The sequence below is a fragment of the Lynx canadensis genome, chromosome B4 (assembly GCF_007474595.2).
Source record: "Lynx canadensis isolate LIC74 chromosome B4, mLynCan4.pri.v2, whole genome shotgun sequence".
Classification (NCBI taxonomy): domain Eukaryota; kingdom Metazoa; phylum Chordata; class Mammalia; order Carnivora; family Felidae; genus Lynx; species Lynx canadensis.
Genome location: NC_044309.1, coordinates 12,262,888 through 12,277,734, shown reverse-complemented (window position 1 = coordinate 12,277,734; position 14,847 = coordinate 12,262,888). Strand labels below are relative to the sequence as shown.

At 41.9% G+C, this 14,847-nt stretch overlaps 1 protein-coding gene across 1 annotated transcript in view; it reads right to left on the bottom strand.

The window, feature by feature from the left end:
* MCM10 (minichromosome maintenance 10 replication initiation factor) overlaps window positions 1-14,847 on the bottom strand; it is a 44,801-nt gene that overhangs the window by 4,661 nt on the left and 25,293 nt on the right. The window contains exons 17-19 of the mRNA XM_032593823.1: window positions 12,750-12,895; window positions 6,291-6,333; window positions 6,094-6,193 (exon numbers count right to left, since the gene is read on the bottom strand). Of these exons, the coding sequence (XP_032449714.1) occupies window positions 6,110-6,193; window positions 6,291-6,333; window positions 12,750-12,895 (273 nt within the window). The 3' untranslated portion in view covers window positions 6,094-6,109. The remainder of the gene's footprint in view (window positions 1-6,093; window positions 6,194-6,290; window positions 6,334-12,749; window positions 12,896-14,847) is intronic.

Genomic DNA, 14,847 nt, shown 5'->3' with positions numbered 1-14,847 from the left:
TATATTGTCACGGGCATGTTCCTTGCTTCTTTCCAGAAGCAAGGAGAAGCATCACGGAACAGGATTCTTTTACCGGAAGCCTCTTCGTGGTCGAGCTGGTGCGGCTCCATCCAGTCCCAGCTCACTTCTGTGAGGTAACGGCTACTCAGGGGATTGTCTGTGTGCCTCAGTTTTCCCTCAATAAGCCCTATTTTATATTTCTATCACATGACCCCCACGGCGGGGGCGGGGGGGGGTGGCGCTGTTTGTGTGTGTCTTTGTTCCCTCTCCACATCAGTGAACATGCTAGACTTTATTCACCCATTCCTGTATTAAGGCAGATTTCTGGAAACGAAATGGTAAGTTGTAACTTACACACGTTAAATACGTGTGTATTTACGTATATTACACACGATAAATAAGATTTCTCTTCAAAGAGGTTATGTACTCTCCATCACTGGACGGACACCTTTGCCAACGTTTCTTAAACCAAGCAAACTGAGGATACTTGCGGAAAGGAAGGGAAGGGGGAACTCTTTCATGATACACTAGCCATGTGCCCCCTCAGACTGCAAATGTCACCTTCCACTCTAGTGTCCACATCACGCTTCCCCAGGTTATTAGTGCACACTCCGTCTACAGGAGACACACATTTCCACCAGCCACCCCTCTGCCCTCAGCCCGTTTTCTCCTTCAGACGCCTGCTCTTCTCTGCAGCCTTCAATGAAAGTAACAGCAGCTTTAAATGAGAACGTGATTGCACTGGAAAAAACTGGTATAAAGTAAAAACTTTGCAGATGCCTCAGTATTTCATTACTATTTTTACTTATTACCAAAGGAGACAGATTATTTGAGAAGGGATATTTCAAAGTTTCCAAACATAAATCTCAACAGAAAGGAATGGAGTTCTGCTGTCTGCCTGCCATCTCACATCCCTGATCTAGTAATCTCTACACCCAATGTGGGGCTCAAACTCACGAGCCCAAGGTCAAGAGTCGCATGCTCTTCTGACTGAGCCGGCCAGGCGCCCCCGCCCATCTCTGGTCTAAACTGGAGAAACAGCCAGCCTTAGTGGAACAAAGGTCAGAGCTGTTCCGCTCTGGATCACTGGGCAGGAGAGGCACAGTGGGGCCCGTGTGCACTCCGGGAGCCTTGGCGGAGCAGGCCGGAGACACCCCTGCCCCAGTCCTGCTCTAGCAGGAGGGGCTCCGCGTTAGTACCTAATCCCACACCTGGATACATTCTCATGGAGGAGCAGTTCCCGCCTGTCTTTAGCTGGGCCACCAGGTGAAACAAGAGACGGTCAACCAGCTGGCTGGGCTTGACAGCTGGGCACGATCAGCGCAAGCTCGGCTGACCACCAGCTCCGATCCCGAGGCAGGCCCGCCGGCTGCGGGGCCAGGGGTGCCGGGGAGCTTGCACTTTACCCACATGAAACTGCCGTCTGTTGGCCAGATCCAGTCTCTGAACTTTTATGTTGGTAACCCTAGGTTAATGAGGAAGATGTGTATGTTTGCACATCCAGTTGTGCAACAGAGAAAGAGCAAAGCACTGCGGTCCACCTTAGTCAGGAAAATGGAGCCACATTTTGGCTCATCTTGGTAATAACACATGGGCCCTCTGGTGAGAGCTAGCAACCAGGTGGCTGGCAGCTGATGGACTCTGCCTCGCGGCCAGACCCGCAGCCACCCATGCCTGCAGAAAAGAACACTTAGTTCATACAAAGGTCAAAAATCAACAATGGTCTGGGTGAGGGGCCAGTTTGAAAGAACAAAACAGCTTGTCCTTGTCTCGTCAAAGGCTATGCTGGGCATGTTGGCTCCAGATAAAGCACTCTGGCAGAAATCAGAAATGTATTACCTCGTTTTACCCCTATCCTTAACAAGGGCCCAGTTATGCCTTGACGATTTCAAATTCCACCCAGAATTCTTTCATTTACTAAAAGCCAATCTCACTCATTCTTCCCGGGCAGGGAGTAACATGCCAAAGGTAACATGAATGGGAATGTGGGCGGCCACATTTACTAGGAAATTAGTAATGGAGCAATCTGTATTTTTAGAGATTGGACTTGCCAAACGTGTGGCATTTTGGACACTGTTTTATTTTTAATTTTTTTCTTAATGTCTATTTTTGAGAAAGAGAGTGTAAACAGGGGAGGGGTAGAGAGAGGGAGACACAGAATCCAAAGCAGACTCTAGGCTCCAAGCTGTCAGCACAGAGCCTGATGCGAGACTTGAACCCACGAACCATGAGATCATGACCTGAGCTGAAGTCAGACACTTAACTGACTGAGCCACCCAGACGCCCCAATAAAATTAAGTTTTGGCCAGTGATGCCTACTTTGTTAAGCCTATTTTCTATGATGCAAAAAATCTGCATATTTAGATTAATAAGTTTTCACAAAGTTGGGGCACTTGGGTGGCTCAGTCGGTTAAGCATCCGACTTTGGCTCAGATCATGATCTTGCAGTTTGTGGGTTTGAGCCCCACATTGGGCTCCGCACTGTCACCTTGGTAATTCTCTCTCTCCTTCTCTCTCTGCCCCTCCCCTACTTGCGCTCTCTCTTTCAAAGTAAATAAACTTAAAAGTTTTCACAAAGCTTTCTTGAAGAAGTTTTCACAAAGCTTTGCAAGGAGAGAGCTTTGTAAGGGAATGACAATGTTTCAGGGATATGCCTGAAAAGAACATTCACTTAATATGTAAAACAAAGGAGAAAAGTGTTTTTTCACATAACTTCTCATTAATTTAGACCAGCAGTAATGAGTCTCAAATAACACATTAGTGAGTCTGAATCATTTAGGGAGGAGGCCCCCAAACTTAAAACTTTCCTAAATAAAACCTGCAACCTCATTAATATGAGGCACTGAGGTCAGGGCGCACTGGGTTAGGATTTTATTAGCTCGTGTTTGGTTGTCTGTCAGGCAGCCAGCACAGAATTATGGTACCAAAGAGCAAGATGTTTTCTGTTTTGTAAGATAACCCAAATATACCCTTAAATTGGTATCCTGAAATCACTGTTCAAAAAAGAAAAAAAAAAAAAAAAGCTCATTCCTTTAGTAAATCACTGAAGACACTCTTCCTGTCCCTTAAACTCAAGGTGCTTGAATGACACAATCAGACACCACTGTAGTTTATTTTGGTGTAATAGTTAATTATGCTAAGATAAAGTTCATCACACCCTGAAAAATGTACTCAACCCAGGACTTGATATGGCCTGCCCCTTCTCAAGGCCCGGCCCATTGGTACTCAACTAATAACATCACTAGGGAATGTATGAGAAGACAAACACACTATTATTTACAGATCTTCTTGTCCAACCCTACTCAGAATACACCCTTGATACTTAATGGTGAAAGAAAATGCTTTCCTCTTTAGATTGGGAACAAAAAACAGTCATAGACAGGAACTGAAGTGTTAAAACTTCTCAGGCAACATGATCCAACACAGAAAATCCTAAGGAATCTATAAAAACGCTGTTAAACTCATATGTAAGTTAAACATGGTCCCAGGATACAAGGTCAACTGACAAAAATGCATTCCATTTCTATATACTAGTAAGTAATAAGTGGGAATTACAATGCAGAAAGTAGCCCTTACAATATCATCAAAACTGTAACACATTTAGAAATAAACATGACAAGGGGCGCCTGGGTAGCTCAGTCGGTTAAGCATCCGACTTCAGCTCAGGTCATGATCTCACAGTCTGTGAGTTCAAGCCCCACGTCGGGCTCTGTGCTGACAGCTCAGAGCCTGGAGCCTGCTTCAGATTCTGTGTCTCCCTCTCTCTCTGCCCCTCCCCTGCTCATGATCTGTCTCTCTCTGTCTCAAAAATAAATAAAAAACATTTTAAAAAAATTAAAAAAAAAATAAACGTGACAAAATACATATATGATCTGTACACTAAAACTACGTATAATGTTAACTTTGACAGTTGCTTTCTTTTCTGTAATCCAAGTGTGTAACTTAAACTTTGGTGAGACACCCATTGCAAAGACAACCATCTCAGACAAACACAGTGCCAGCTTCACCAGTAGATTCAAGAGCCAGGCTACTCCCTCTCACGGACAGTCCTTTGTTTTCGAGATTTTGGTTTATGTCTCTAACTGACCACTTCATTTTTCTCTCCGAGTACTTTAAAATCCTGCTCTTATGTTTTAAATTCACCAGTAAAGTGTGAGCCCACGAAATCCTAGATCCGCACCCTTGACCTCGGAGTCCCTTGCCCACATGCGCTCCTTGTACCCAAGACCTGGCTGTTTGGCCCCAGGGGTGCTATGTAATTTCCAGGTCTTATAATTAGCAAACCTTTATTTTCTCAAAGGTTGCTCATGGTTCTTGCTGAAGGACATCTTGCAATCGTAATAGGATTCACAACAGCCAGTCCAACCATAACACTGGTTATTCACAGGCTGGGGCAGGCACTATTACTACCAAACATTGCTGAGAAAAATTAAAGACGTAAATAAATGGAGAGATGTATTATGTTCACAGAATGCCTTAAGATGGCAATTCCCCCAAACCGATCCACAGATTAAACAGTCATAATACCAAGTCCAGGAAGGGTTTTTAGAGTAGAAATCAACAAGCTGCTTCTAAAATTTACACAGAAATGCAAAGGACCTAGAACTGCCAAAACAAATTTAAAAAAGAACAAATCTGGAGAACTAACACAGTCCTGAGCTGAAATCAAAAGTTGGATGCTTAACCGACTAAGCCACCCAAGCTTCCCCAACTTGTAATGTTTTTAAAAGTTAGTATTTTAAAATGTTGAAACTCAATCTGCTGTGACAGGACATTCAGATCAACTACTTTTCTGTGAGGTACAATTTTTGTTTGCTAATCTAGATCACTGCGTTTTAACTCTGTTTGGATGGCCTATGAATATATAATAAACCCTATATTGCCAACAGCTGAGTAAGGAAAAATTAAACACATATTTTGGATTTATATAAAAGCATTTAATACATTGATAAAAAGGATAGTATTAAAAGACTGATCTCAATGATGAATTGTATCTACAATGCAAGCAACTAAGTCCCCTTTCTGGCCCACCCACCCCTTCTTATCCCTGAATACTTGAAGAAAGCATACACACAAAAGACCTCAAATGAAAGCTCCCCCAAGATCTAGAGTAACTGAGAAGTATTTAAGTGATATTTTTAAATTATTTAAAAATTAAAATCAAATTATAAAAAAGGAAGGCATTCAGCTCACCATCAACCTTTACAAGAATATTACAGTACTTCTGTACAATATACCATACACAAGGGAACGGGGACTCTAATGGCACCCTAGGTTCAAACAGGACCGTGTGTCTTTCATAGGAAGGGGATTGCTCAAGGAGCAGCCTGGAGTTCAAGTCCTCAGCAGCCACTCAGTTGTGACCTTCTTCAAATACATAACTCTGTTTCAAGCTTATGGGACAAACAAAATCTACTCTAAATGAGCCATTAAAAACCATAGTTTTGAGTACTACAATATTGTAAATGCACAGAGAACCATCTACATATGAATGAAATGCCACATGATTCAGTGAATTAATCAATTTGAAAAAACAAGAAAGAGGTAACAACAGAAATGAAAGAAGGAACCCGGCCTTAATATCAATATATCAAGACTATGTCAATGGTGACTATAATTATCTATATGGTAAAGATAATTTATTTTTTCTAGGAAACATTATTTGTAGAATTTGAGTCCTGAAGGATACACTTCAAAATCATTTACTCCAAGTCCCCTCATTTTCCAGATGGGAAAACTGAAGCCTGGAAGCTAAATTAATTCTTTTGCCTCTGTGCATCGATGCAAATATTAGAACCTTATTCTGGTAAAGAAGCAACACTGGACACTCTATAACACAAGACACATAGTTTCTGGGCAAAGAATTTGCAAGAATGGAGCCATCAGTAGTGAGAACAGGGAAGACGATGGTTTTTTGATTTACCAATGAAAAGCCAGCGTTAAATTTGGCGTTAAGCCAACCCGAAACAAAATAGGTAGGCAGAACGTGTAGGTGTAACACATGTTTGGACTGTGCCAATCAGAACCTGGGTGATACAGAGCCAACACCCTTGCCCCTCCAGACCCACAAGAAGTAACATAGGTCGTGGGTACCTGTTTGAAGTTAGGGCTATTTAAGGCTATTCAGAAATTTGGCATGTTCTTCTCCTCTTGGTAACAGGGTTTCGCCTCCTATCTTTGGGCCCGTTTTTTCCTGGAAAAATGAAAACAGTTTAGTTAAAAAAAAAAAAAAAATGGGTCAACATTATTTGCATGGGTCACTAAAATCGGTCACCTTGCAAATGACCTACCTTTAGCATTCCATCTCGTTCCCATTTGAAGAGGCCACAGTTACTGAAACAAGAAAAGATTGGATTTACTCAGCGGTGAGGCACAGGCAGATACATAGAGACAATGGGGTTCGCTGCACTCACAGGAAGAGTATCTGCCATTCAAACAAGCTGATCAAGGTAACACTCATAATTATGGGCTAAGTTCTACAGCTATTGAAAACACACACTCCGAAGATTTGAGAAACAGCCTTCAAATCTATAAAAAGCTAGAGCTTTCGGGGCGCCTGGGTGGCGCAGTCGGTTAAGCATCCGACTTCAGCCAGGTCACGATCTCGCGGTCCGTGAGTTCGAGCCCCGCGTCGGGCTCTGGGCTGATGGCTCAGAGCCTGGAGCCTGTTTCCGATTCTGTGTCTCCCTCTCTCTCTGCCCCTCCCCCGTTCATGCTCTGTCTCTCTCTGTCCCAAAAATAAATAAACGTTGAAAAAAAAAAATTTTAATAAAAAAAAAAAAAAAAAGCTAGAGCTTTCAGAGATGGAACATCAAATGAAAGGAGAACAGCGTATGTTCACTGCAGGTGATGAGCACAAGCTTGGTTTCTCCTGATGGGCATCGGGAAGAGACTCAGAAGAGGAAGCTAGCCTTCTGACACCATACAGTCTAGAGCTTTCCCCGTCCCATTTTCTGGAACTAAAAGTTTGTGATAAGAAACTTCTTATTGTCCTTCTGGTCTGGACAATCCTTCCCCCTTTTTCAAACCTAAAGATGTGTACTCTCTTATTGTTCAAAGGGCCTAGAGACACTTGTTCTCATTTTTTTAACAGGGTGAGGGAGCCCAACTCTGAGAAGAGATGAGGCTACTACAGAGAAAACTTATTTAAAACAAATATTTTTAAATATTTATTTATTTTTGAGAGAGAAAGAGAGAGAGAGAGAGAGCCAGCAAGTGGGGGAAGGGGGAGAGAGAGAGAGAGAGACACACACACACACACACGCGCGTGCGCACACACACACACACACACACACACAGAATCTGAAGCAGGCTCCAAGTTCTGAGCTGTCAGCACAGCCCCCAAATGGGGCTCGAACCTACAGGTGGTGAGATCATGACCTGAGCTGAAGTCAGACGCTTAACTGACTGAGCCACCCAGGCGCCCCAAGAAAAGTTATTTTTATACAAAGTTCACTCTGCTGAAACAGGCAAAACAAATACAATCAACTCATGGAAATATGGTTTCCGGTACCCTTGGATTTGAGATGCTCTAGGGCATAGGGATTGCCCTATACCTGCCCCATTCTTCCTCCTTGAAAATCTAGACTCTGTTCCTGCCCTGAGAGTCAGCATGCCAGTGGCCTTGGCTCTAAGCCTCTCCACCACCTTCCCTGTCTAAAGATTGTCTCAATATCTGTTGAGAGAAATTTTCTAGACTACTAGTAGATCAATGACGAAATTATATACAAAAAAATTCTAGTCAGCGGTCGGTAAATTACAACCCATGGACCAAATCCAGCCTGCCACCTGTTTTTATCAATTAAATTTTATTTGAACACAGCCATGTCCTTTTGCTTCTATATTACCTGTGGTTGCTTTTGAGCTATAACACCTAGTAGAGTAGTTATGAAACAGACCATCTGGTTCACGAAATGTAACATTTAGTATCTGGCCTTTGACAGAAAAAGATTGCCCTCTTCTACTCTAGATCAAGAATTGACAAGACAAAGTCCAGAAAAACAGTTGTTACAAAACTACCAGCAACCACCCGGAGGATGAAAAAGCATCTTAAAAAAAAAGTTTATTTTGAGAGAGAGAGAGAGAGAGAGAGAATGTGCCCTAGCTGGAGAGAGGCAGAGAGAAAGAGAGACAGAGACAGACAGAGAGAGAGAGAGAGAGAGAAAATCACAAGCAGGCTCTGCACTATCAGTGTGGAGCCCGATTGAAGGCTCGAACTCATGAACTTGCGAGATAGATCACACAACCTGAGCCAAAATCAAGAGTTGGACGTTTATCCTATTGAGCCATCCAGGCACCCCAGGATGAAAAAGCTTCCTGTTCTTCCATTTGTGAGTTGTACCTACTGCTTATTAACAGAATTTTTCTGATACTCAAGTGTTTTACATAAGCTCTTGCTATTAAAATATGTGGCAGAAGTCAAGTATCAATACACAGATAAATACTTAAAAAAAATCATCATCCAGATCATAACAATTTCACGAAGCAGCTCCTGACAAGGTAGTTAAGTAGCATGCGGTCCGGGTCCCCTCCCCAACCTCAATCAGCCCTGGAGAAACGTGGACTGAAGTATCAGTCCCAGGAACTAGACAAAACCCAAAAACAAACAAGCAAACAAACAGGTGTCGAGAATATCCTCGTGAGATATTCTTGGGAAGACTGAAGGTGATCTCAAAATTGCCTCAAATTCCAAACACTCATCATACAAATTCTGTCCTTTAAGGATGATCCAATAAAGTCAGAAATTTAAAAAAAGAAAAAGATGGCTAAAAATCAATCCCATATATTTGAAAATTAAACATTACTAACGCTTAGGTCAAACAGGAAGTCATCAAAGGCAAAGAAATAATACACTCAGGGGCACTTGGGTGGCTCAGTTGGTTAAGCGTCCGACTCTTGATTTTGGCTCCAGTCATGATCTCACGGTTTGGGGGAACAAGGTCCACATTGGGCTCCGTGCTGACAGCATAGAGCCTGCTTGGGATTCTATCTGTCCTCTCTCTCTGCCCCTCCCTCTACTCGTGCGGGTGCATGCGCTCTCTCTCAAAATAAATAAACATTAAAAATAAATAAATTAGATCTCAAACAACCGAATTTTACACCTTGAGGAGTTAGAAAAAAAAAAAGAACTAGGCCCAAAGTTAGCAGAAGGAAGAAAGTAACAAAGATCAGAAGAAAATAGAGACCAGAAAACAATAGAAAAGAGAGAGATTAAAAGCTAATTCTTTGAAAAGATAAACAAAATTGACAAACCTTTAGCTAGACTAAGAAAAAAAAGAAGACTCAAATAAAATTAGAAATCAAAGAGGAGACATTAAAACATACTACAGGGGCGCCTGGGTGGCTCAGTCAGTTGAACATCTGACTTTGGCTCAGGTCATGATCTTGCAGTTCATGAGTTCGAGCCCCGCGTCGGGCTCTGTGCTAACAGCTCTGAGCCTGGAGCCTGCTTCAGATTCTGTGTCCCCCTCTCTCTCCACCCCGCCCCTGGGTGCTCTGTCTCTCTCTGTCTTTCAAAAATGAATAAACCTAAAAAAAAAAATTAAAACATACTACAGAAATGCACAGGATTGGGGCACCTGGGTGGTTCAGTTGGTTGAGTGTCTGACTTCAGCTCAGATCAAGATCTCACGGTTCATGAGTTTGAGTCCCACATCAGGCTTGCTGCTATCAGCTCAGAGCCTGCTTCAAATCCTCTCTCCTCCCTCTCTCTCTGCCCCTCCCCAGCTTGTGTTTTCTTTCTCTCTCCCTCTCTCTCTCAAAAATAAATAAAAACATTACAAGAAAAAAAAAAAAAAGAAACAGAATCATGAAAGATCTATGAAAGATTATATACCAACAAATTACATAACCTAGAAGAAATAGATATATTTCTAGAAAACTAAGACTGAATGAAAAAGAAACTGAAAATCTGAACAGACCAATAATGAATAAAGACATTGAATCAGTCATCAAAAAAAACCTCCCAACACTGAAAACTCCAGGACCAGATGGCTACAATGGATAATTCTACCAAACATTCAAAGAATTAACACTAATCCTCCTGAAACTTTCAAAATATTGAGGAGGAGGGAATAGTTCCAAACACTATGAAACTAGCATCACTTTGATGCCAAAACCAGATAAGGATACCACAAGAAAATCAAAAGGTAGACAATATCTCTGACGAATACAGATGCAAAAATTCTCAACAAAACATTAGCAAATCATATTCAAGAACACATTAAAAGGATTTATATACAACAACCAAGTGGGATTTATCCCTGTGATGCAAGGAGGGTTCAACATATGCAAATCAATAAATGTAATATATCACATTAATAAAATGAAAATAAAAATCACATAATCATCTCGATACACAGGAAGCTTTTCACAAAATACAACACCCTTTCATGATAAAAATCCTTCACAGACTGGGTGTAGAAGGAACATACCTCAATGTTAATAAGGTCTCATAAACTCACAGCTAACATTATACTCAACGGTGATAAAATGAAAGCATTTCCTCTAAGATCAGGAACAAGACAAGGATGCCCACTCTCACCACTCCTATTCAGTAGAGCACTGGAAGTCTTAGCTAGAGGAATTAGGCAAGACAAAGAAATAAACAGCATCCAAATTGGAAAAGAAGTAAAATTGTTGCTTTTTGCTGATGATACAATCTTATATATATATAGAAAATCCCAGAGATCAAAAAACTGTTGGAGTTATTAATCAATGATTTCAGTAGGGCAGCAGGATATACAATCAACATAGCAGAAATCAACTGCATTCCTTTACACCTGAAAAAGAAGTTAAAAAAACAAAACAAAACTATCCCATTCACAATAGCATCAAAAAAAAAAAAAAATTAAAGGCTTAGTAATAAATTTAAACAAGGAAGTGAATGGAAATCTACAAGACTTTCCTGAAAGAAACTGAAGACACAAATGAATGGAGATACCCTAAGTTCATGGATCTGAACAAGTGAATATTGTTATAATGGCCATACTACCCAAAGCCATGTACAAGAGATTTAATGCAATCCCCATCAAAATACCAAAGGCATTTTTCAAAAAAAGAAGAAACAACCCTAGTATTTGTGGAGACCCAGAAGACCCTGAATAGCCAAAGCAATGCTGAGAAAAAAAGAACAAAGATGGAGGTATCATGCTTACAGATTTCAAACTATACTAGAAAGCCACAGTAATAAAAATAATACGGTACTGGCACAAAAAATAGATACAGCGGCCAATAAAACAAAATAGAAAGCACAGATCTTTCCATATATATAGTTAATTAATGTTTCAACTAATATTCAACAAGGGGCCAAGGATACCCAATGGGGAAAGGATAGTCTCTTCAACAAACAGTGCTGGGGATGCGGTAAAAACACACACAGAACAATGAAACTGGACCATTATCACACCTCCCTCACAAAAACTAACTTGAAATGAATGAAATACTTAAACGTAAGACATAAAACTCCTAGAAGAAAATGTAGAAAAAGCTCATTGGTACTGGTCTTGGCAATGATTTTTTTTTAACATGATGCCAAAACCTCAAGCAACAAAAGCAAAAGTCAATAAATAGGACCACATCAAACGCGAAAGCTTCCTCTACACGGCAAAATTAACAAGAAGCAAAATGAAAAGACAGCCTACAGCACTGGAGAAAATGTTTACAAGCCATTTATCAGCCAAGAGGTTAATTTCCAAAATATGCAAAGTCAGTCAAGAAATGGAAGCCCACTATCATCACTGCTATTTAACATGGTATTGGGGGTCTGGCTAACCTGATCAAGAAAGAGACAGAGGGTTTAAGAATGGGAACAAAATAGGTAAAATCATCTTTATTTGTGGATGATCAACTACGTAGAGAAATCAACAAATTACTGGAATAAGAGTTCGATAAGCTTGCCAGAGTCAAGATCAACTTCTAAAAAAGGTAGTAACACTACACCAACAACAAGCAACTAGAAACTATACTGGGAAATAAGTTGCCATTCAGAGTATCAGTGAAAACTATGACACATCTAAGAATTAATTAAGAATACTCAACATCTCAGTGGAGACCATTTTAAAAATCAATAAAAGCCATAGAGGAGGAGATGAATAAATGGAAAGATACTCCATGATCTTAAAAAATGGATGACTTCATATATAAAAGCCATAAGTCCCCACAAAACTATTTGATTCATTTAACATGATCCTAATCAGGGATTCTACTTCTGAGTGGGATCGTCCTTTAGATCAGTGCTCTGAAAACAACAAGTAAAAGGGAATCAAACACAGGTATCCTGATACAGATACCAACCACTCTTGGAGAGCCCCAATCTCCATCAACAGTTCTGCTAGTGGTCTTCCACCGAGGCAAGACCCAGACCCTCAGCTTCCCATCCGCCCGCCTAGAGTCTGCCAATGCTCCCAGGCAAAAGTGGTCACAAAAGTTAGCTCATTGCTTTCGGGTTCTACCCTAGTTCTGGTTCCCTCGTTCTTGTCCCAGGAACTGTAATACCTTCAGAGAAATGACTTCCGTCTTTCACTGAACAAACATTTGTGAGTACCCACTGTGGGCTGAGCATTGTACTAAGTAGCAGGGATAGAGCAGCGAAGAAGGTGGGGTCCCTTCCCACCAAGAGATTTTAGGGATAGCTGGGAGCTCAATGAGGCACAGAAATAAGGCCTGAACCTCAAAAAGGATCGTTCGATGTTCCAGTAGAACGGCATCACAAAGGAACTGGAGAAAGGTTCAAGAATCAATTCTCCTACCTGCAGTGCTTTTTGGGGAGCCTGTCAAGGGAGATGCTTCTGTTTCCACAGGGACACTTGAAAAACCTCTTCAGGCCGTCATGCCAGTGATAGTCGTGCTGCTCACTGACGCAGGTCTCCAAAGGCTTGAAGTGGGTGTAGGCACACTGCATGAAACCAACAGGAGGGCACACATCTGGTCAGGAGCTTGGGAGGAGAAACTGGCTAGCTGCTAGGAGGGCAATCTGTTCCATGAGGACTTCCCTTTTCTCACCACCAGCCAGACAGCTGGGAGCAGAGAAACCACCTTAACCACTAGTTATGAGGACCCCTGTGGTTTCTGGAGTCCCGCGTAATGATGCCACTTCCCCTCCTGTTGGCCACAAGTGCTGGTCAGGCATCAAGTACATAATAACTTTCTGGAACATCAAGACAATAGTAAGGGAAGAACAAAAGCAGTGGAAACCTCTCAATAGCTTCATCGGGTCTGTCCTAAATTCACTGCAGTTGCTCGGTTATAGGATGACACTGGGGCCTCTTCAGTAGCCCTTTTGTTTCTTCTTAAAAGGCCTCAGAGAAGTACTTAAGATTATTCCTATTCGTCTTTCATAAGCAGCAAAACCAAGACAGAGATATGAAGTCACTCACTTGTAATTCTGACCCTCAAAAGTGTTGAAGAGAATAGGGAACAACAAGCAGCATCGAGACTAAGGAACAGAATGTCTCCAGCACATGGGAAGCCCTCCCCGTGCCCTGTCTAGGCACTGCTCCACTCGCACCCCAGGGGTAATCACTACCCTGCTTTCAAACAGCAAACACTGGTCTGCCTGGCTTTGTACTTTGTATAAATGGAACTGTAGGATACATGTAAAAAAAAAAAAAAAGAAAGAAAGAAAAAAAAAGAAAGAAGGAATTGGTGGGTGAACATCACAACAGGTGCTGGGACACAGCAACGTGATTTCTGGTAATCAGAATCTAGATAAGTGACTTTTGGTTCTGAGCCTCAGAAAGCGCAGAGCAGAGTGGTATGCAGAACAACACGGCCCCCCTGAGACATACACCCCCTACCCCTGGGGAACCCGTGGGCACGTCAGGTTACACGGCAAAGGTGGATCAGGGTCGTTGACTGTAAGATTGGGAATCGATCCTGGATTTTCAGGTGGGCCCAATGGAATCACAAGGGCTTTTAAAAGTGAAGGTGGGAATCCACAGGGAGGAGGTCAGAGGATGTGACTGGGGGGCTCTGAAGATGGAGGAAGGGGTTGCAAGCCAAAGAACACGGGTGGGATCTAGAAGCTGGGAAAGGCCAGGTAACAGATCCTCCCCTAGAACCTCCAGAAGGAATGCAGTCCTGCCACACCTGGATTTTAGCTCCGTGAGACCCACAGAGACTTCTGGCTGACAGAAATGCAAGATAATAAAGCTGTGTTGTTTAAACTATCAAGTTAGTGGTTATTTGTCAGGGAAGCAACAGAAAACTAACACACCAGCTATATCCCTAGGTTTGCTGTTTTGTCAGAGTAAAAGTTGTTACCTGAGCTAAAGCCTTCACTTATTCTGAACTTTCTCAAGGAAGCCCTGCCTTTTGGTGACAGCTGGTTCAGGGCTGTCCCCTAAATGTAAAGCAGAGTCTACAGTTTGAAAAGGGATAGAGAAAATCGTACTGGATGAATTAAGTCTCTTTCTCCTCTTATAAGTGCTTACGAGGGGGATTAGCTAAGTGGTATAAAGTGAGTGCTGATGGCAGGATACTGTTCTGCAAGAACTTTTTTTGGTCCTATTTTATTAATGTTGAAGGACAGGGGATTTATCGTTTTCTAAGAGACTGAGGGTAAAAATTCTACAAAGAATATAATGCAATTTACACTTTGCCTTCAAATTCAATTTAGTAGGTTAAGCCCTGAGTAGAACGAGGCAGTAATAGTTGATCATAACATGTAATGCCAAAGGAAATCGTTCAGGCAAGGTCCCAGGACTGAACTGTGGACTGAGGGTGTGCTAGAAACTTGAGAAGGACATGGAAGAATAAATGGGGTTCGATGGACAAAGGGGAAGAGAAGTTAGAGGCTCGTCTGTAAAACCAGGAACTGAAGTCAGATGAGAGAAGACTGTCACCACC